At 34.9% G+C, this 23,321-nt stretch overlaps 2 protein-coding genes across 8 annotated transcripts; both read left to right on the top strand.

The window, feature by feature from the left end:
- The first annotated feature begins 6,903 nt into the window (after positions 1–6,903).
- LOC150032937 (uncharacterized) lies at positions 6,904–7,329 on the top strand. Its single transcript, XM_090307080.1, has one exon. The coding sequence runs from the start codon at positions 6,904–6,906 to the stop codon at positions 7,327–7,329; it is 426 nt and encodes a 141-aa protein (XP_090163206.1).
- Positions 7,330–10,049: 2,720 nt separating this feature from the next.
- LOC120090943 (protein SEMI-ROLLED LEAF 2) lies at positions 10,050–22,847 on the top strand. Of its 7 annotated transcripts, none has more exons than XR_016524545.1 (20): positions 10,050–10,349; positions 10,569–10,888; positions 12,741–12,815; positions 14,576–14,691; positions 15,131–15,245; positions 15,350–15,478; positions 16,552–16,599; positions 16,870–17,066; positions 17,151–17,347; positions 17,462–17,754; positions 17,881–18,030; positions 18,124–18,549; positions 19,304–19,459; positions 20,078–20,153; positions 20,475–20,602; positions 20,821–21,021; positions 21,101–21,208; positions 21,313–21,451; positions 21,527–21,715; positions 22,223–22,847. XR_016524545.1 is itself a non-coding variant. In XM_039048643.2 (20 exons), exons 2-20 carry the CDS (start codon positions 10,742–10,744, stop codon positions 22,382–22,384), a joined length of 3,033 nt encoding a protein of 1,010 aa, XP_038904571.1. In that variant the 5' UTR covers positions 10,050–10,349; positions 10,569–10,741; the 3' UTR covers positions 22,385–22,847. The 7 variants fall into 7 exon arrangements, 6 of the variants coding, with proteins under 6 accessions (XP_038904571.1, XP_038904574.1, XP_090163260.1 ...); XM_039048643.2 differs by having other exon boundaries at positions 21,313–21,432; XM_039048646.2 differs by having other exon boundaries at positions 10,079–10,424; positions 21,313–21,432.
- The last annotated feature ends 474 nt before the right edge of the window (positions 22,848–23,321 follow it).

Raw genomic sequence — 23,321 nt, 5'->3', positions numbered from 1 at the left:
AAAATTGATTTATTTTTAATAAATCAATAATATATATTATATATATATATATATATATATATATATATTGACATGATAACTACCTTATCATGGAGTTTCAACTTTCTCCCATAAATGAATTTTAAAAAAATAATAAATAAATAAAATTGATTTATTTTTAATAAATCAATTATATATATATATATTAAAATATATGTTATATCAAATATAACATATAGTCTATAGTTCTATATTGTAACAAATACAATATAACCTATAGTTTTATTTTCTTATCACCAATGACTTTTAATAAAAATAACATTTATATCAAAATTTAATTATATGAATCCAATTCACATGATTAATATTTGAATCATATACAAATGTTTATTTCATCTCAAATAAACTTTATGTTATAATATATCAAATACATTATAATAATTATATCATATATAATTTGGTTAAATTAACTATATCACATGTAATTAATTTGAACAATTCAAATTAATCCAAAAATTGATTTTCATTAATTTCCGATGAGCTACAGAGGGGACCTCATGGACATGTAGCTTGAAGCTCCAACGGTACGTGAATAATTACTTAGACTCCTTTAATTAAAGTGTTCATCATCCTTTAACTATCGGGCATTCCACTAAAGACCAATAGCTTCACTTTTCGTACTACGGATATATTTTTGTGTCCATTGGATATAACTAGTCAACAGTACGATAACCCTTCACAAATTGCTCGTAAGTACAGTTGGGTCAAAATTACCGTTTTCCCCGTATAGTTATATTTAACTTCTTATGTGAAACCCGGATCTCAATTTTCCTACTTAAGCAGGTAATTAAGGGAATTAACTAAGTATAAGTTAAATTCTATGTTGAAGAGAAGAAAAATATCTAAGTGTTTGAATAAGTTTGTTGAGTAGCTTTGAGTTGAGCCTAAACTAGTAAAATCTGGTTAAGTGTATAGTAAAAAAGAAACCATGCGTTTGATGTTAAGAAACATTAACGCATGAGGCTCTAATGAGGCTAAGAGACAACCATGCGTTGAGCTTGTGAGGAATGGACACATGTTGGCCAAAGCGTTGACAAAAGGTGCTGCCCAAAGGTTGCTCATGCGTTGGGATGATAAGAGGTTGCGTGAGTGAGAGTGAAAGGGCTAGACAATGAGGCAAGGCACTGGGCGTTGAAGCATACGTGCGGACGATCACGTAGCTGCTTACAGCACTAGACGATAGCGTAAAACGATGAGCTTGGGCGCTAGACGATAAGTGTAGATGCTAGACGATGCGTTAAGCGCGAGCGCTAGGTGATAGACACAAGCACTACACGATAGGCGTGAGCGCTACACGATGGGCGTGATGCATTAGACGATGGTGTTACCACTACACGATGAGTGGCAATGAGAGATGCGCGATGAGCGACAACGAGATCGTTAGGTGATAAGCGACAGCGAAAGATCACCAGACGATGGGGCTATGCGATAGGCGCAGGGGCTAGACGATGAGCGACAGTGAGAGGGCTGGATGATAAGTGACAGTGAGAGATTACTAGGCAATAAGCTATACAATGAGTGCAAGAGCTACATGATGAACTAGATGATGGGCCAAGTGTTTATGCGTTGCTGAGGCTTACGGTACACAAGACTGATGGATTCACCTGAACAAGTGGCTAAACCGAAAAAGGGTTGAGCTTGAGTTATTAGGAGGTGGACAAATAGAGTTTCATGCAAGGAAAACTTATGCATGAGAAAGACAACTCAAACTTCATGCAAGTAGAAAGTGGCATGGAAGTAGGTGAGTGGCATGGAGAGTAGGTGGTGGCAAGGCATAGTGCAGACACTCCAAAAGTTTCTAAGTAGGAGGTTTCATGCGTTTGAGGCCTTGAGAGATGATGAAGATCAATTCCTAAAGCCTATAAATACCACCACGAAGTGTTTCTTCAGTTTATAACACAAATTCTCTTCAAGGAATATTAGGAAGAGTGTTTGAGAGCAGATTCGGAGGAAGCTATATGTTGATCAAATGGTTCCAAAAGGAGGAGGTGTTGTCGAACAGTGAGGTCTTGAAGTAGCATCAGCTTAGGACGAGAAGTTCTCCTAGACTACTCATGCGTTTTGAGTGATTTCTAAACCACCTGAAAGCTCTGAGAGTCTAGTTTTCAAGGCAGGGCTTCCAGAGAAAAATCTTAAAGGAATCAGGCTGTAGAGTGAGGAAAAGATGGAAGGGTCGAGCTCTCGGGTAAGCTTGAGCCAATCTTGATGATTTGAGGATTTCAGTCAAACCCCGAGGAGTTCAGAGCTGATATTTTAAGGTAATATTTCTGAGACATCTTAGAACATGTTTATAGGAGAAAGTGTCTCAAAATAAGGTATGAAACTATGAGTAATCTAAGCTTGTAGTTGAATCTGGAATTTAGGGTTCAAAAGGGAGCCCGAGAAAACCAAGGAACTTCTAGAGAGAAGGTTCTTAACGACCAAGGTGAGTGGTATTTTCCTTTAAGTCTTAAGCATATTTTTTAGAGTATATGTATATGTTTTTGTTGTGAATGAGTAATTAGAATGAGTATGATATTATGTGATCGAGGTGGTTAGGGGGTCAATAGACCTAGTTCTTGAGCCTGGAGCAGAACCTCACGTGATGGTTAGGGGACCGAAAGGTCTAATTCCTGAGTCTGTGGGAAAAATCTCGTATGGGATGGTCAGAGGGCCGGCGGACCTAGCTTTTGAGCCCATAAGCAGGGATTCATGTGCACATAAGGAACGCAGGAGAGTATTCGTTTATGACTAGTATCAGTTTAACTATCTACCGCATGTGTAGATAGAGTTAAGAACAGACTTATTATGATCAGTTTAACTATCTACCGTGTGTGTAGGTAGAGTAAGAACATACTCATTCAAGACTGAGGTTTGAATGTGAACCTCATAGTTGTGATATGCTTGTATTATTATGAGTTGAATTAGACTCTAGAAGTTGTTTACCACTTATTGAGCTTCTTGAAGCTCATTCTTTTCTTTCATGTTTTTCTTCCAAGTAGCGAAAGGTGAGGAGTTCCAGGGTGCTGCTAAGGTCAAGATCTGTCACAACCACAATCACACTTCCGATTTTAAAGTTGTTGATGTAAACTCTGTAGGTAACTTAAGGGAGTTGTATAAATGTTATACTGTTTGTAATAAAATAAGTTTAGTCAAATGGTTTTTGTTTATAACCTTGGCTTGAAGTTAATGAGTATAAAGAGTTTCATATGGCTAGTAGGTATCCCAAAAGGGTGGCATCTGTGGTCCTCCTTCCCCTTGGGGTCAGAAGGCGGGCTTGGGGCGGGGTGTGACACCTTAAGTACCACTGATCCCTCCAATGAACAATAAATCATAGTTCAACTATGACCAAACCCCTCTCGAGCCAGAAGAGGGTGTGACATCACATTGTTCAAACCTTGAAATCAGCCCTTAAGGGAGCAATTTATCTACTTACCCCGATGGTGATGTTGGGGAAGGAGTGAATTTTTTATTGTGTAGCTATGTTTCTAACTCCCCAATCAGATGAATACCCAAAATGGTAGACTTGTTGAGTTAATGATCTGGCCACTCTCACCCATACAAGTCAAAGAACTGCCTTCATAGGCAAGAGTTCACAACTCACCCAAGATTTAGGTCATGTTACCTATGTCATCCTGATGAAATCTAAGTCTATATCATGAACAGTGTTATATAACAAGACCATTATATCTGTTACTAATTAAACTTTTCTTTGAACTAACAATAGAATTTTTGTGTGAATAATTACTAATTCAATCTTACTTGAACCAAAATTTGACCATTATATTTGTTGTAAATGACATTATGCCAAAAACCTATATAAAGGACAAACGTCTAAAAATTAAACAGATAGAAAATTTATCTAATTGTACTCTAAGATTTTTCTTGATTAATAAATTGATTAGCTCCTGATTGCACAATGGATGTAAGTCAATTTCAGACCGAATAACTTAAATCTTCTTCTTCTTCTTCTTACCTTTGATCTTTGTTATTGGAATTGTTCATCTGAGTTAAATTTTCTCGTTTCTTCTTCTCTGATTTCTTCTATTCTTCTTGTTTGATTTGATAATCTTCTAGCCTGCATGCAAAGTTTACTAAAGATTAGTAAAAACGGGGAAGTTAAGTGTTGTTTGATTATTAATCTACGTGTAAACCTCAACAAATTTGTATTAGAGCCCTAAAACATTCAATAAGAGTTCAAGGTTCAAATTCTTGATTCTTTCATCAAAGAAAATGGTTGTTGCACGATATGATCTGGAGAAATTTCATGGAAAAAAAAATTTTGCATTATGGAAGGCAAAGGTAAAGGTTTTTCTTGCACGATAAAAGGCCTTAAAGACCTTAACTAATCCAACTAAACTCCCAACCATAATCCTAGTAAAAGAAAAAGAAATTATGGAGAGCACAATATATGGAACTATAGTTCTAAATCTGACTAACAATGCGCTAAGGGAAGTAATTGATCAAGAAACGACCTATGGTATGTGGACTAAACTTGATGAGTTATATCTTGTAAGAGATCTTCTTAATAGAGCATACATAAGAGAAAAATTCTTCACATGTCGAATGGATGCAAACAAATTGTTGACTAATTATCTGAGTGAATTCAATAGATTATTTGAATAATTCAAAACTTTGGGTGACAAAATTGGTAAATAAAATAAGTCCTTTATTCTCTTAAACTCATTGCCATAGTCATATAGAGAGGTAAATGTTGCTCTTAAGTATGGGAGAGAAAAATAACCATAGATAGTGTTATTTTAGCTATCAAAACCAAATAGCTTGAGAATCTTGTTGAGAAGAAAGACCGGAAGAATGGTGAAGGTTTGTTTGCAAAAGGGAAGAACAAGAATCAAGGGAAATATAGTAAATTCAGAAGGATAAAAGCAAATTCAAATGTAGTTACTATCATAAGAAAGTAAAGGTTTGAAAATCGAAGCAAGCGAGAAAGGCATGGTGTCTCTTAATTTAATTTTACAGAACAATAGTAAATCAGAGAAGATGGAAACTTTATTGATAAACATTCATATATCTAGCATGCTTTTACATGATATAGAGAGAAACTAAGGGAAGGTCACACTTACCCTTGAAGCCCGATTAATCTTTGTGTTTCCTTTCTGATACTGCTCGAACGCAACGAAAAAACTCTCCAGAGACAACAACACCAAAACCCAATGTGGGCACCGCCATAATGAAACCTCAGTATCTCGGTTGGGTGAGAATCAACGAGAGTGGTGGGCTTTGCTTTAATTTTGGAAGGGAGAAAAGTTTTTTCGTTCTTTAGAGGAGTGTATAGAGAAACTTGAGAGCATGAAGGTTCTGGGACCTTCTGTGAAGAAGATAAAGTCTCTGTCTTAATGATCTCTCCACGTAAAACCAATTTTCACGTTCATTATGAGAGAATGGGTTGAGGAAGTTGAAATAACTTCCTCCCTATTATTTAATTTTAAATTCAAAAAATGGATATTATATATATATATATATATATATATATATATATATATAAACTACTCTATACATATAACAAACCTTATATTATATCAAATATAACACATAAATTATAGTTTATATTATATCACATATAATATAAGCTATACTTTATTATTATCTCATTTAACCTATAGTATTTAATATGAATCAAATTCATATTAAATTTAACCCATGACTCACATTCAAATAATTAATATTTGAATCATATTCAAATATTCATTTCCTCTCAAATAAAACTTTATATTATATTGTATCATATACATTATATCAATTATATCACATATAATTAATTAATTATATCATATATAATAAAATCCCTGTATTAAATTGAACTATTTAAATTAATTCCCTATATTAATTTGAACTACTTGAACCTGTAGATTAAAGCTCGAATGGTACTTGATTAATTAATTAAACTCTTTAACTAAATTAACCAATTTCCATTAATTGTTGGTCACTCCACTAAAACCAACAATTGCACTCTTCGCACTACAGATATACTTCTGTAGCCACTGATATAACCATCAACGATGGGTTGACTCTTCACAAATTGCTCGTAAATACAGTTAGGCCAAAATTTTCGTTTTGCCCATGGAGTTACACCTAATTTCTTAAGTACTATTAATCACTCTAATGAATAATAAGACATAGTCCAACTATGATCAAACCCCTCTCGGGCCAAGAGAGCGTGTGGCGCCATACTGTTTAAGTCCCATAATCAGCCCTTAAGGAAGCAATTTATCTACTTATCCTAACACTAAGGAATGAGTGAATTCCTTATTGTGAAGTGTTCCCAGCTTTCTAATAAGACAAATCCCCAAAATGGCAAGTATATTGAGTCCGCGATATAGGTCACTCTTACCCATCAGATCAAATGACTGCTTTCATAGGCAGAAGTTCACAACTCACTCAGAATTCAGGTGAATTCACCTATGGTCATCCTGGTGAAATGTAAGTCTCTTATATCAACGGTGTTATATAGAGGGATTATTCATTTCGTGGTTCGGTCTTATACAAACTCTTTATATAGAACACCTTTGCTCACATGTCTTTACATGAATGATCAGGATTAGATCATTTGTAGCACTTTACAACAATTGTAACAACTACAAAGCGGGTCATATTCATAGTATCACTGGGATAAGGTACCCAACCTTATCCATCTACTACAGACCATTTAGGTTATCACTTAAACATGATCCACCTGTATGTCTCCACATACATGTTTAAGTTAATAACCTTGAATCTTATTTTACTAGTTTTGTGAGTTAATATACTACTAAATGTCCTCTTATTTTTGTAGATAAGTAAATGGTTTGTACAGTACAATTACAAACTATAAGACCCACGAGATTTAGGGCATCAACTCCAACAATCTCATACTTATTCAAGAGAATGAATAAGTGGTCTGATATAAAGCGCAGACCCCTCGAGTTCCAAGTTGGGGACAAGGTTCTGATCAAGATGCGACTAGAACAATTCTATTTTTGGAGCCAGAGAGACCAACACCTCGTACAGAAATATGAAGGACCAGTTGAGATAATTGAGAAATTCGAGAAAACTTTATATAGGGTTCAGTTACCCTCGTGGATGAAGATCCATCCTGCCATCCATGTGACTATACTGAAGCTCTATCACATCGACCCCAATGATGAACAGCGTAACATGCTAAGGCATCCACCCTTCACGAAGAAGAATCCAACGGAGAAGGAAGTTGAGCGAATTCTAGACAAACGTACATGCCGTATTGGAAGATCAAGACGGGAGCTGACAGAATTCTTGGTGAAGTGGAAAGGCCTTCCTGATGAAGAAATCAACTGAGAGCGTGCAAAAGACCTGAAGAATGCTGCTCCAATGATCACGGAGTTCGAGTAGAGTCGGTTGATGGGGACATCAACCAATTAAGTGGGGGGAGAATATCATAGTCATGCTTGTCTAGGACCTGTTGCCCATGGCCGCATGTCTATCTCATCCCCTTTTTATCATACTTTCATCTTATGTATTTCATTATGTAAGTTAGTTTGCTTTGTTAGTTTATGTTGTAAGTGACCGCTTGCCTATGTCTATACGCAAGGGTGACAGTCACAAAATTGCTTAGAATGCACTATATGGGGATAAGACTAACCACCATATCCTTATATGTGGAGTGGTATGCTATAAAACCGTTGTTGTTGCTTATTGCTTTCTACCTACTACAATCTTTCTTCTCTCAACTCATACTTTCAAACACTTGTGAAAACCTTTTCCTCTAAACCCGTTTTCTCCAAAACGGGAGTAGAGGTTGCAAGAGGCACTCGGTGTGTGCCATCAACAATATGAATTCGAATTGGTTGACTAATTCGTGAACGGGAACAAATGTCGCACATTCATTAAGTGAAACTCCCGAAAGTGCGATTGTGACATTTGGTGCGCATAGTTAAGTTGAGTTAGTAATTATTATGTAGGAAGTTAGATTATCTGTAGAGTTTGATATTGTCTTGAATTTTTTTCCCTTTTTTTTTTTTTTTTTTTTTTTTTTAAAAAAAAAAAATCCAACTACACAAAATTTTTTCTAAAATTTTTAACACTAAAAAATGCTTTTTTTTTTTTTTTTTTTTTTTTTTTTTTTTTTTTTCCTGATTTTAAAACACAACAAATTCCTACAAAGTAAACATATATGAAACATAAATTTTGAATTCGATTTTTGAATACTTAGTTACATAATATATATTTTTAAACATATGTTAAACAAGTGAAAAACTTTTCACAACGACTTAACCCTCGATCATGAACACTAAAGAAGCTTAAAAATTGAAGGACATTTTATTTTTCCTTATTAAAAAATGTAACATATTTTCACCACACAACTCGAACATTCAATTGTATAACAATTTTATCTATATCCCTGAAGAGATGTCATATTCCAATGAAATGAACATGAAGAAAAAACCAAGATAAGAATTAGTTTCGTTTTCTTTTATTCTTTAATCCCTAATCCTCCATTTTTAACTCTCATTTAATTTTAAATCAACCATAAATGTTAATTAAAAAAATAAAAGAAAACAAAACTAATTCTTATCTTGTTTTTCCCCATTGTGAAATATGATTTTCAATTTTTATGGTTAATGATTTTTTCTTTTTTTCTTTTTTTTTTTGGTGCAAATGTTTGATTATTTACATTTTACACCAATACAACAAAATGATTTTTTTTTTTTTTGTGCAAACTCGTTTTTTGCAAAAAAAAAAATTGTTCAAACATTTTTTGTGATTACGTCTACTTTGCCACTTACAAATAAAATAGTTCACAAAAATGCCTATGTATAGGTAAAAAATGCATAGTAATGAATAACAATCGATACATCACAAAATTATTTCCTAACAATTAAACAAAAAATATAAAAAGTAGACTTCGAACATAAAACTAATGAACCTCAAACTAATTATTAGAGGAATTGTGCAATTAATTTGGTAACCACCCTTATATGAAGGTAAAAATGAAAGTCAGAAGTGGAAAACAATATAGTTACAAAAGGATAGTACAATCTTTCTTTTAGTAACCGCTCTTTTACTTATAAATATTGCATTTAATGTAGGAAAAATACTATTATTTATATAACCAACAAAGCTACAATATACTTTAACAATTGTAGAACAGAATGTGCACAAAAAATAAGGTATCATTAAGGGTTTATTTACATGTTCACAAAAACTAGGATTATCATTAAGGGTATCGTTAAAGGTGGTCGTCGTTGGAGTTGGTTGCCTGAGGTGAATGTTAGTGTTGGTTGACAGAGGTGGTTGTAATGACCCGAATTCAGGAGAGGTGCATGAATGAACCGATATCACACCCGAATGAGAGGGATCCTGAGGACATGAAAGTATGGTTAAGAAAGGCTTAAAATAATTGAAAGTTACTACCTATACCAACAAGGTCTACCTTCCTTTTCGGTGACTCAATCATAAGAACTCCAAAGTTAAGTGTGCTTAGCTTGGAGCAATCCTATGTTAGGTGACCTCTTGAGAATTTTTCTAGGATGTAGGTGAGTGAGGACAAAGCATGCTGAAAGGACCCCCTGGGCCATCAGGGGCCGAATCCGGATTCCGAATCTTGGGCTTTTTTACCAACTCAACTCAACTCATATTGGTGTGCTAAACACTCTTTGATATATTTGTACATTTGTCTAACGATCTTATATCTTGTATATGGACAAGAAGATAACACAAACTTATAGCAGTTGAATTAAACCTAAGTTGACATTCATCACATAATATTATTACAATAAGATGCCTTAACCACTAACCACTTTGAAATAGTACTATTTGTATCAAACTTTAATTATAAACAACAAAAATCAATCAAAAGAAACAATTTAGAAAGAAACCCATAAGATCATAATGCACATAAATGATAAAGAAGATGGCTTTTCTCACAAGGGCTATATGGTTTGAGAGTTTGACCAAAAAAAAAAAAAAAAAGAAAAAAAATCTTCACAGATCATCATGTGGCTTGGTCTCGCATGGCTTCCTTTAGAAGCCGGCACGTCCATATGTCCATCACCCAAAAAACAATACTTTAAAATGGCTTTCCCTCGCTTGCCATGAAACCGTCATCAAAGCTCTCACATGATCCAACGATGGCGATGGCTTCAGGATCAGGCATCCATGTATTATGGACCCACAGACAACCTTGCCGTTGAAAAAGTTTGGGATTTTTCTTTCCATTTTTTTTTTTTGATGGGTTTTCAGTCATAATTGGCAGCCCGGAAGGAAACGGATAGTTTCATCATTTTCGACAGGAAATCGATTTGAGAGAGAAAGAGAGACTGAGATTTCTGCGGTGAAATTAAACGCTGGAATTCCGGGTACGTTTTAATTTCTTCATAGCTTTAGAGGGATTTCAGCCTCTGCTAGGCTCTTCTTTCAGACAATGATCGTAGGTACTTTTTATCGGAATTTTGATCATAATCTTGTTAGTTTTTCATTTGGGGATGTGATTTTATCGATCTAGACTGGTGGGGTTTTGGTGTTTCGTTGCCGCGATTGACTTGTGATGCAGTGAATGGAATTTTTTCAATTTGTAGGCTGGTAAATGTGGCTGTGAAGTGGTGCATATTTGAGAGCTCTAGCTTTTCTTTCCCTTCTTGGCCCTGGAATTTGATTTTTGGTTTGTTCAGAAGGGAAAGAAAGGGCTATCTCGTGAGGGTTTGCCGGATTTTTGCATCTGTGTGATTGTACATATATTTGTATATTGAAAATGAGCGTTATTTCGGGTGTGATTTCTCGGCAAGTATTGCCTGCATGTGGGAATCTTTGTTTCTTCTGTCCGGCAATGAGGGCAAGGTCCAGGCAGCCTGTGAAGAGGTACAAGAAGCTTATTGCAGATATATTTCCTCGTAATCTGGTTAGTATTTTTTATGTTTATTGCATTTCACTATTGGTCCAGCATTATTTTGGCATGTGGAGGAGTTTGAAAGTTGGATTTTGCTTTGTTATGACTGATGCTTTTTTCATGTTCCATGAATGGGGTTTGCGGGGTTTTTAGTGATGATAAATCATGGCGAGTTTTATATTCAAAGTTTGAAGAACAAATTGGTCGATGCAACATTCAGCTTCTTACTAAGTGACATGCTTGTGTGTTTCTGCTTTATCCATTTCTAATGTTCTACACGTATTTTTAATTTATCTGTTTTTATTTTAGCCTACTGTCTACTGAACTGGTTTATTTAATTTATTTTGTTTTACTCTGTAAAGCAATGGCTTCGATCATTGTCTTTGCAACTTGGTGGTGTTGTTTGATCCTTTAGTGTAAACCATACTGGAAAATAATTTAATACAATGACCTTTTGATAGGGGTTTTACACTTTGGTATTTCATCAACATGAAGAAATGTGGACAATGAAAGGAATTTGGGAGACTTCCTGCTCCTACTCTCCTAAACTGGATTTCAATCCTACTCTTTCCAAAGAGACTTCTCTCTATTTAACTCAGTCCATCTCTCCCCTACAAATAAAGTCATCAAACTAACTTGCTCACATTACTCCATCATTGTTGTTTCTTACCATTCCCTCTCTCAAATGACGTGGGTTTCTAAAATTCTCCCTTCCTCGGGCCTAACACTCATGCTTTCTTCTCCCTTCCATCCAGGTAGGGGCCATCAAACAGCGTAATCCCCTCCCAGAATCTAATTATCATTACAAATGAGAAACAAATTAATTAGTCCCCAAGTGTATGTGGGCTTTAATAGATGGGCAAAATTGGAAGCATCAACTAAAGAAATTTGAAGATGAGGGATGAAAGTAGCTCTTTTTTGGTTGGATGATTGAAGTGGGGGATGTTGTTCGAAGGATCACTTATTCCTTTCTCTCCACCTATCCAAAAGAGAATCACCTTTATAGTTTGTGATTGACATTCTTACTATTGTGTTGGGAGTCGAAAGAGTGGAATTCTCTCATGTTCTGTGTTTCTTAAAGCTCAAGACCCAATCAAGCGCAATAGTCTTACGGGGCTTAAATGCAAGACCCAAAAAACTCTGCCAAGTTTTTTTTTTCCTCCCCCGAGGCACACTGTATATAAAAGTATTACCTAAAGAAAAGAAAGCATAGATGAAGTGGGGATATGGAAAAAAGAACCCTAAACAAAAGGAATTTTGTATTTAGTCTTGGTAAATTTTTTTTAGTTACTAAAGAAGGAAAAACCCTACTCATTACTATTTTTTTTTTTTTTTTTTTTAAATAATGAAAAAGCCTCAAGGTCTAGGGTTTTGGGCTTGGGGCTTCACGAAGGGCACATGCCTTGAGGCATCAGACTTGTGCCTAGTGCCTAGACACGTTCCCGGGAGGGCTCTTTAAAACACTGCTCATGTTTGTGTTGAACTCTAAAGGTATTATTAGCATTCCTGATATTCACTAGTGAAAGATTGATAGGAGTGGAGTTTTCACTATGTGATCTATCCTTGCTCCTCTTATGGAGGGGGCCAATTTCTCTGTCCTCTGTACTTTTTTATGGTGAAAATTAAAATGATGCTAACTCAATTCAGTGGTTGGGTCTAATATGCTGCTTTTCTTTTATAAAAAAGTTATTAATATTATTATTTATTTACTTTTTTTTTTTAATTAACAAGAAACAACTTTTCATTGTTTGGGTCTACATGTGCTTATCATTAACCCTTATTACTCAACAACTTCACATTGAATTGTTCATCAGTTTTTTGATATCCTCTTAATTGACTAAGGATAAACCCCATATTATGTTAGGAAGAAGGACCGAATGATCGGAAGATAGGGAAATTATGTGAATATGCTGCCAAAAATCCTCTCCGAATTCCGAAGGTAAAATTTATCAAGCCTTAACATTGTGGTCTGCCATGTGATATCACAATTTTATTTTTCTGTACTGTTCGTTCACTCTTGTTGTGGCTGGTTCACTTAATTATACATCATCAGCAAGTTAGGTGACATCGAGCTGGATAGCATTGTTCCCAAAGTATATTTGTATAAGTATAACTTCTCTCCAACATTCTATTTTCAGCATAACTTTTTTGTCTCTATCTTTTTGTTCATTTGCTTTAAATACCTCCTAAATATTCTAACTTACTTTAAAATAAGAATCTCTAGACGAATTATTTGTAAAACCCTATAGTATTTTAGTTAGCATTTGCCCATTTGTCTCAGATGACCAGTCTTCCAGAAGCTTCTCTAAGTTTGATTTAATATTGGCTTTCATTCAGCCGTCATGATTTTTATGGATTTAGAAAGTTTGATGATGGGACTTGGAGCATATGATTGATTGGTATTCTGATCACCGGAGGAACTCTTTCAAGAACCCTGTTTGGATAGTTTTCCAGCTTAACTCTACAATCAGGATAATATCATATGTTCATTTTTATTGTGTCCCTTTGTGCACACGCGTTTACTGGCATGCGACTTTACAGATTGAGCTAAACCAAGCCAGTATGCACATTGTATTAAAAGTAATATCTTATACATATATATGTATGTATGTATGTATGTACATTAGAAGAGAAACAAATTTCATTGGTGAGTGAAATGAAAAGATCCGAAACACCTATAGCTGAATTACATAGGGCATCTCCCATTGGAATCAGAAAAGAAAGGCTGGATTACTCGAGGAATATTCAAACTGTTGGAATAGGTATTGCTAGCATTTGCTAGTATACAAACACTGGACAAGTATACGATTATGGTCTTCACTTGCCTTCATGCATAGCACAGAACTGATGGACTAAAAGCCATTGAAGACAGCTTTTTTTGAAGTCTATCTTCTTTATTAACACATTCCCTTGGTTGAATTCCATAGTAACAGGTAACACATTTCTTTCTTTGGGCTACTGGTCTTCCCAACAAGCTTTGAACATCATGTAAGAATTATAGAATGACTTTACCAATGAATGAATCAAAATAGAGCCTGCATCCTCCAGCTTCCACCACTATTTATCATTTCTTTCATGATTATAAATACTACCATCCAGAGTAGAAACCATGAGTTTCAACTTGGAGAGAAATTATAGTATATGCTACCGAATGATGAGTCATGAACAAGGCTTTTTTTTATAGCAAAATTGACAACTTTTCATTGAATAAATGAATAGAGGCTAATCAAATTGGAGTAGCTTTTGTTTTCTAATCTGTATACATTCATGTATCTTTTCCAAAAGGGAAAATCACATCTTATCTTTTGTATCTTTGTCTCCAGTTGGAAGATCTCCTTCAATCAAGTTTCATATTTTCTTCTTGGATCATATTATCACATTAACAAAGGAGTATGCTAATATTTTTAAAACTAAATTTATAAGATGTAGTTTCTGCTCCAGATAAACCAATCATCTCAGGGAAGTTTCTGGTTACTGTGCTGCATGCATTCATGTATCCTTTGACCTTTGTGGAGTTCAGATTGCATTTTATCATTTGTATTGTTGTTTCTGTCATTGGAAGATTTCTTTAAATCAAGTTTCATACCTTTTTCTCTTTCGATGAAGTGTTTTACCCCAATAATTATCAAATGAATTAGCATGATAAATGTTTGATTATAGTTTTTGTACCAATTTTTGATCTCCAAATTCCATGATCAGATCACAACTTCCCTTGAGCAAAGGTGTTACAAAGAATTGAGGAACGAAAATTTTCAAGCTGTTAAAATTGTCATGTCCATCTACAGAAAACTTCTGGTTTCATGTAAGGAGCAAATGTGAGTAAAACCTTCTTTGCATTCTGTATATCTGCACCTAATATCTACTTCTCTCATATCTAAGAGAAAACACTTCAGTTTGACCTACCTAAAAATCTTCAACGTCTTTTATGTCAAAATATGTTTTTTTATTCTTTCATACAGCTCAATGGACTTAACCATGTTTTCTAGTGCTTGGAGCATGCTCCAGTCAATGTTTTTAGATATTGGGTTTGTGAGCACCTAGGCAGAAAGGAAATGAGGTTGAAATTTTAACATCTTTAATAAACTTTTTATGAAATCTATTAAGAATGGAGATATCTGCTGTCCATTAGAGGCACCATTTTTTTTTTAAAAAAAAATTAAACTTTTCTGTCACCGATCCATGGAATAACGTGAAACTTAGTATCTGTTCTAAACATAAGTGATTGACCCAAGCGGATGTGTGAAATACTTGTAGGCCGCTTTTTGCTAGCAGCTTAATAAGCATTATGCAAACTCTAATGGATCAAACACGGCAGAAGGAAATGCAAATTATAGGATGTCAGACTCTATTTAGTTTTGTGAATAGTCAGGTAAGTTAAAATTTTTGCTTTAGTTATCCTTATTTTCATTACATTAGTATGGAGTTTTATAATGTATACTTTATTGAATTGGTATTGAATTTCTGATGGTCCAGACTGATGGGACTTACATGTTTAACCTAGAAGCGTTTATTCCAAAACTGTGTCAATTAGCTCAAGATAGTGAAGATGATGAAGGAGCTGAAAACTTGCGTTCAGCTGGCTTGCAAGGACTTTCTTCAATGGTATTCCTTTCTATATCTACATTAAGCTAGTCAAAGGGAATTAATACTTTAGAAAAAAGAATAGAAGACAATATCCCAATTCTTTTTCAATTGTACATCTTTTCTCTTTCTTTCCCTCCTTTTAAACAGAAACATGACTCATTGATAGAAAATTGACAAGAGGAACGCTCAGGACTCTCCAGGTGGTAATTATGGTAGAGATAGAGTAACTATAAAATGGTTTGGATAAAGGACACCAAGTGGAGGCTGCAAAAACTTATTAGATTACATACCTCCTTCAAGTCTCTTTCAATATGTTGGAAAAATTTCTATTCCTTTGTTTGAAATTTATAATTAAGAAAGTAACACCATCAAAAGGTTTCCGTGGAAATTGCATTATGAATTTTCTTAGTACTTCTTTTTGGAGCCAGTTGAAAATTAAATATGCTGAACAACATGGAGAATGGGCAATTGAGAAATTGTAAAATTTGGTTTCCTACAGGATAGTGTAATGAACTTCATAAGAAGGTGGGTCCTTGTGAGATATCTCAAAGAATTGGTGTGAGTGCCTATAGGAGTAGAGTAGTTACGAGCTAATATCAAAAACTCTCCCATCTTCAATGCGACTGATTTTCAGGATTATACAAATAGGTTCCGGTTGGCATCCTAAAACATTGGATGACTAATTTTTGAGGGAAGGGATTTTATGTAATGCTCTGTGTGTGGCTGTGTGTATTTATATAGATTCCCCCCCCCAACCCATTTTTGTTGGTCATTCCTATTATTGATTAGTAACAATTAGAACTTTTACTGTGTGAATTTAGATAAGAAGGTTTCTTCTCTATTGTATGGTGCATTGTGTACATTTTCTGTGTGATTCTAAACACATATTCTTTCTTTCATTCTTCTTGATGATGATAAATTAATAAGGTACCCAAAGCAAAAAAATAAAAATATGAATAAGGTACCTAACTCATGATCTTGCAAGAGAGTACACATTGAATTGTTTATAATCTTTTCATTCACAAAGTATATTCCTTATTCTGTAAAATGTGTAGCATGTCAGAACTAATTTGGTTTATGTTTTCTTCCAGGTATGGTTTATGGGTGAATACTCTCATATTTCTGCCGAGTTTGATAATGTAAGTTGATTCAGAAAATCTGGACTGATCTGGATTTTGTTATCCCAAGTACTGTATATTATACTATTATTATATTTTCTTCAATCTATTATCTATGTTCCTATTTTTTAGTTATTAAATCAAACAATCCATCTCTAGGTTCATATCTTCCATGTCCACCCCAAAACTTATACCTTTGATGGAAAAACAAACATTATTTCTAATGACTAATATTAGCATGGTATGAAATTTGATGCATAGCTTGGTTTGTCCTGTGACCTCTCTTTACAGATTGTTTCGGTGGTCCTGGAAAACTACGGGGCTCCAGGAACGGGAGGAGGGTGCAAAAATTCAGACAACTCAAATAACCGATGGGTGCAAGAAGTGCAACGGGAGGAGGGTCATATCTCTTCATCATCAGTTGTCATAATGAACACACCATCTTGGAGGGAAATCGTGACTGAAAGAGGTGAAGTGAACTTGACAGGGTAATCATATGACTCTGATTAAGTCTCCATGCTATAATCTTGAAATAAATGTTTCATTATACATTAACCATCTTTGCTTGATAGGGAGGATGTCCAAAACCCTTGCTTTTGGTCTAGGGTTTGCCTACACAACATGGCCAAACTTGCCAAAGAAGCTACAACCATGAGGCGTATTCTAGAATCTTTGTTCCGTTACTTTGATAATGGAGATCTATGGTCTACTGAACATGGTATTGCAGCTCCAGTTCTGAAGGATTTGCAGTTCTTAATGGACAAATCTGGTGCGTTCTCAGTCCCGTTCTCCTTGTACCCTTTTCCTCTTTACTCATTCCAATGGCTTAACCTCATGTTTCCTAATGAATTTTGGTTGATTGTTTGTATTTTTATTTTGACAGGTCAAAGTACACATGTTTTGCTTTCCATATTGATTAAACATCTTGATCATAAAAATGTCCTGAAGCTGCCTAACATGCAGCTGGACATTGTTGCTGTGACTACTGCTCTTGCCCAAGAGGCAAAGGTTGAATCGTCTGTTGCGATAATTAGTGCGGTGAGTGACTGCATGAGGCATTTGAGGAAAAGCATACACTGCTCACTTGATGCTGCAAATTTAGGGAACAATGTGAAAAATTGGAATAAAAGCTTAAGTGAGGCAGTGGATCAGTGTCTGGTACAGCTAATATATAAGGTGATGAGAATGCTGTTCTACTTTCAGGATGCATTTGTAATTCCTATGAAAATTTGAACTGTTTAACTTCCATTATTGTTGTGCTATATATAGAATTTAAATGCCTAACTAAGCACTGGAAAGCAGGTTGGAGAACCGGGCCCAGTTCTTGATGCTATGGCTGTAATAATGGAGAGCCTTTCTACCATTACCGTCATAGCCAGAACTACAATTTCTGCTGTTTATCGTGCTGCTCAAATTGTTGCCTCCTTGCCCAATTTATCATATCAAAATAAGGCAAGAAACAATCTTCTGCTTTTAACTCCGATTTATTCTCTACAGCAAAGTTTAACCTTTTGATTTTAATAAATTCAGTGTTTTATGGCTTAGGCATTCCCTGAGGCTTTGTTTTATCAGCTATTACTGGCTATGGTCCACCCAGATCATGAAACCCGAGTTGCAGCTCATCGTATTTTTTCAGTTGTCCTGGTGCCATCTTCTGTTTGTCCTCGTCCATTCTTCTCAGATCTTGAGTCGATGACAGCATCTGACCTTCCTAGGACGCTCTCAAGAGCCGTGTCTGTTTTTTCTTCTTCAGCTGCCCTTTTTCAGAAGCTAAGAAATGAAAAGGTCTCCTCACTGGAGAATGGTCTTCCAGATATGAAAGATAGCTCTCTTGTCGATCGTGAACAGGAAAGTGTAAGTAATGGTATGCTAAGTAGGTTGAAGTCGTCCTACAGTCGGGCTTATAGCATAAGAAGTTCTGGACCTTTGAGTACCGATGCAACTACTATGAACGGCTTGAGCAAAGAACCAGTATGTTATGTGACTATTATTTCATTTTAAGTATTCTATTGGCAATAATCTTGTATAGTGTATAAAAACATACAGTCACCAGATTAGGCATTGGGAAATACTGATTACTATGTGACATGCATTTCGTTTATTGTTGTTCCCTGCAAATAGAAGTGATGTCATAGGTGTTAAAGTAGTCCATTGTTATAGTTTGCTTGCATTGTTATACTACTTGATGTTTTTTTATCCAAAAAAAGATGATTGGATATGTGCATGGGTGTTCTGTTGATGATTGACATGTCAACATAATAGTGAAATAGAATTTAGCCAAGTCTTTATTTTTTTTCCTTTTTCTTTTTTATAATTTTATTTATGGTAACAAGAATATTTGTTTCTATAGTTAAGATTGTAGTATGCATTCGTCTAGGGTTTATTATGATGTAGACTGTTAAAAGATTTGTGGCACCTAGATATACATGTATATATTTTTTCCGTAATTACCCGCTTGATTCTCAATGTCTTCAGTAGCATGCAGTTTTTTCTGGAAATGTCTATGCAACGTAGTTGACTTATGCTAATATGCTTTAGCTAGATTGCCAAATTAACGTTTTTATTTGAGTGTGACATGAGTGTGACATGGAAGTAGATGAGAGCTCAATCTGTGTTAGAATGACCATCAATGTTATCAAGTTTGGAGAATTTCTCTGATCTTTTGCATGTCATCAAGCTTTGGTAAACTTACTTTTTCCTTCTCTTTTCTCTTTTCCTAATCAAGATTCAGGAAGCTTATTCTCTACGACTCAGTAGCCGCCAAATTACACTTTTGCTCTCATCAATTTTTGTACAGTCCATATCTTCCGCCAATTTACCAGAAAATTATGAAGGAATTGCCCATACATACAGCTTGATCTTACTGTTTTCTCGAGCGAAGGTAATTGTATTATTAGGTTGAAGACGATACTTTTCAGATGGGTTGATTTTTCGTTTGCTTGGGATGTGAACTATCATTATTTTTCAGTTGAAAATTTCATTTTCTGGGTAGTAACGCTCACAAGAGTTTTCCTTATCTTGAAGAAGGCAGTTGTTGCATTCCATCCATGTTATGCACGGAAAAAAAAAAAGGAAAAGAAAAGAAAAGAAAAAAGGAAAAAAAAGCCTGAAAGAGATTTGTCCATAGGGTTCTCTTCCCATCAGAAAATGGGTGACCAATGAGCGTGTAGTTTATAGGAGACTGTAAATTATTAGAGAAATGATAACCTGAAAATTTCATACATCAATAGAGTTTGTTTTTTCATTGTTTCTTATCAAAAGGAGAATGATTTAAATTTTTAGTGGCAATTAGTCTAATGATATCATTTCTTGAAATTGGTCATCCTACAGTTCAGATGAACACTTTTAAGATTTTGAAGGTTATGTTGTTAAACTCCTCTAGAACCAGAAAAATATGGTACCTAGAACGACTTTACTATATATAAAATTTTTATTATCCTTTCAAAATATTTATTTCTTCCATTCTCTAATCTTAAAGTATATGGTTCTTTCCGTGCAGAACTCAAGTCACGAGGTCCTAGTACGAAGTTTTCAGTTAGCATTTTCATTGCGAGACCTTTCTCTCAGTAAAGGAGGTGAAGTTTTTAAATTTTAGAACAAATTTGGTCTTCAATCCAATCTCTTGATGGATTAGGTTTGAAATTTGCCACTGTCAAACTTTGGAGAAAGATGCATGATATGCAAGATGTCATTTCATGCATCTGTCATATATGTGAGGAAGAAATAGGAACGCGGTAGAGGTTGATGGTATTTAGACTAAAACATTGAAATGAAGAAATTTATGTGAGAGTTGACTGAAAGGAGGGGGTGTGTGGGGGCAAGATTATACTGAAGTGTCGCGAAGCTTGATTTTCCATCCATTTTAAATTTAAACTCTGCTACAACTGATGCTGCAGGATCACTGCCACCATCGCGATGTAGATCCCTATTTACTCTAGCCACATCAATGATCCTCTTTTCATCCAAAGCTTTTAGTATCCTTCCTCTTGTTGACCGAATGAAGGCTATATTTGCGAGCAGAATGGTATGTTGCCCATTTACTTTTTATTAAAAGAACTGATGCATATAGGTTTTACCTTAAGCAATCTGAGGTTCCATGTTCAATAATTCCTGTAATGGTTGTTTGTTTCTCAGTTATGCATCTGACCTTTTAGACCAACCATTACCTTCCAGATTAAGTCTGTGTCTATATCTGAAGCTGCTGTATTGATTTCAATCATGACTTGTTTCTGATCTCTTTAGGCCGATCCCTTCCTACAACTGGTAGAAGACTGCAAGTTACAAGCTGTTACCATACAGTCTGACATACGGACAAGTCTATATGGATCAAAGGAAGATGATGATTTGGCCTCAAAATTTCTTTCTGAAGAAGAAATAACCGAAGATCAAACTAGAGAATCCTTTGTTACTGAGATTATAAAGAGCTTGGATGTACTTTCAGACGTAAAGCACTAAACACCCATTTCTGGATTGGTTCATTTTTATTGATCAACAGTAACATTTTTTCACCTTTATGGTGCAGTCTCAATTCTCCAGCATAAAGGAGCAACTTCTCAGCGAGTTCTTACCCGACGACATGTGTCCTCTCGGAAATCAGCTGTTAGAGGAAACTTCGAATAAAGTATATCAGGTTATACTTAGAACTCTAATGAATTCATTAAAGAGACAATAAACATATGTAGCATAACTTTTCCTTCCTTAACTTGTGTTACGCGTGACTTGTGTTCTTCGCAGTCTCCACTTTTTAGCATTGATGAAGAATCATTTGGTGATTCGTTAGAAAGCCAAACTAAAGATAATCAAGAGTTGCACATTGTGATTCCCCTTTTGAGTGTGAATCAGTTTTTAGAATCAGTATGTCAGCAACTTCAAGGTCTCATTATTAGATAAAGTGATTAAAATTGGAAATTTCAATGGTAGCTTACTCTGTCACTTTTCATCTAATCAGGTACTTGAAACGACACATCAAGTTGGAAGAATCTCCATCTCTACCACAGCTGACGTGCCTTTCAAGGAAATGGCCCATCATTGTGAGCTACTTCTGATGGGAAAGCAGCAGAAGATGTCATCTTTGATGACTTCTCAACAGAAACAGGAGACGGTTATGTTTGTATCCCTACAAAACCAAGAGAATGAGGTAAACCCAAGACACGAACCTAATTATGTGTCAATATTGTGGGTCATATGTAAAAATTGTTTGCTGGGATATAAATTATAGTTATTCCACAAGTAGAAATTCTGCTACATGTATTTCAGCTCAGGAATACATTCATGAACGATCCAAGTCAATGATTGAGAAAATATGAAAGTTGAGAGACTGAGGAAAAAGAAACGATAATAGGAGAGATGAAATAAGAGAGAGATGAGGATATGGAAGCAAATACCAAATTGTAATATATCAAAACCATCTGTATGACAAAATGGAAATTTGTATGAAAGTCAAACTTAGTTATCCAGAATTTCTATAACTTGTTTATGTTGTTAGATCGTTGATATGATATTAAATTTACCGGCACACATCAGCTTAAGATTCTGGGTCAAAAACGGTAGATTTAACATTTTTAGTGGCAAATATACATAGTTTTCTTACTTTATATTTTCAGGATGCAACTTACAAACTTCTAGCATATTCCTGAAATTGCAGGTTGGCAATCCAATCATTGAACACTTCACAGCTAACCCATATCGACCTCCCTTTGGACCGATTGTGACGCCGTGCATGGCTGAATATCAGTGTCATACAAACTCATTCAGATTACCAGCTTCTAGTCCATATGACAACTTTCTCAAAGCTGCAGGTTGTTGATTCCATTCCCGTGTAAAGTATCCCATGTTCTTTCCAGATGAAACAGAAGTATTAGGTACTCGAGCCATCAATTTCGACAAGCGAGATGACTCGGCAACTGGAGTACATTTTGTAAGTAGTTACTACAGGAGGAAAAAAAAAGGATAAGCTTCACTACTTGTTTTCAGTTAAGTTTGAAGGTCTAAAATCTTCAATTCGTTCATTCATTTTTTCCCCTTCAAGTTTTCTATTCATATTTCTGTACTCCTGCTAAGACATGTTATTTTTGCTCCCTTCTCTAGATGATTAAATGTCTTTTGTTTTTTTGGAGGGCTTCCTTAATTTAATTGATTGTATATTTTGTTTTTCTATTGTTGTATTCAAACTCTAAACTAGTGTTAAAGTTATGCAATGGAACGGCATATCCTTGCATTACAGAAAAATGCTAGGTAATTAAAATTCAGTGAAGCCAGTTTTTCACCAAGACAGTTTCATATGATTTTTCATGACATTAATTTCTTTTTTCAATCTCAATAATGTATTTTTTAGACATGGACTTGTGGAAACTGTTATGATAGAGTGTATGGTTACCTGAAGTATCATTTAAGATATTTGAAGTAATGATATTGATCAAGATTAGAGTATTTGGGGGTGATGAGTTGAGTTAGTATGGGAAGTTAACTAGTCTGTGAAGTTAAATAATTTGTATTTGGGGTGTAGAGTTTAAACTGTGTTTGGGATGTAGAGTTTGTTTAACACGAAGTTCTTAAGCTTGTCTTTTTTTTTTTTGGTTAATTTTTTATGTTCTATATTTTAACCAAAATTTTCAACCCTAACCAAATTTATTTAAATTTTGTCTGCATTATTTGTTGTACCTTTTTATTTTAAACTTCAATCAAATTTGATTTGGAATGGAATATGAATAATAAATTTATTAACTTGAGATCAACTCAAGTCA

This window comes from Benincasa hispida, chromosome 11 (genome assembly GCF_027475165.1).
Source record: "Benincasa hispida cultivar pf3 chromosome 11, pf3_genome.v1.1, whole genome shotgun sequence".
In the NCBI taxonomy this organism is placed as follows: Eukaryota; Viridiplantae; Streptophyta; class Magnoliopsida; order Cucurbitales; family Cucurbitaceae; genus Benincasa; species Benincasa hispida.
This window is presented reverse-complemented; position numbering and strand designations above follow the sequence as displayed.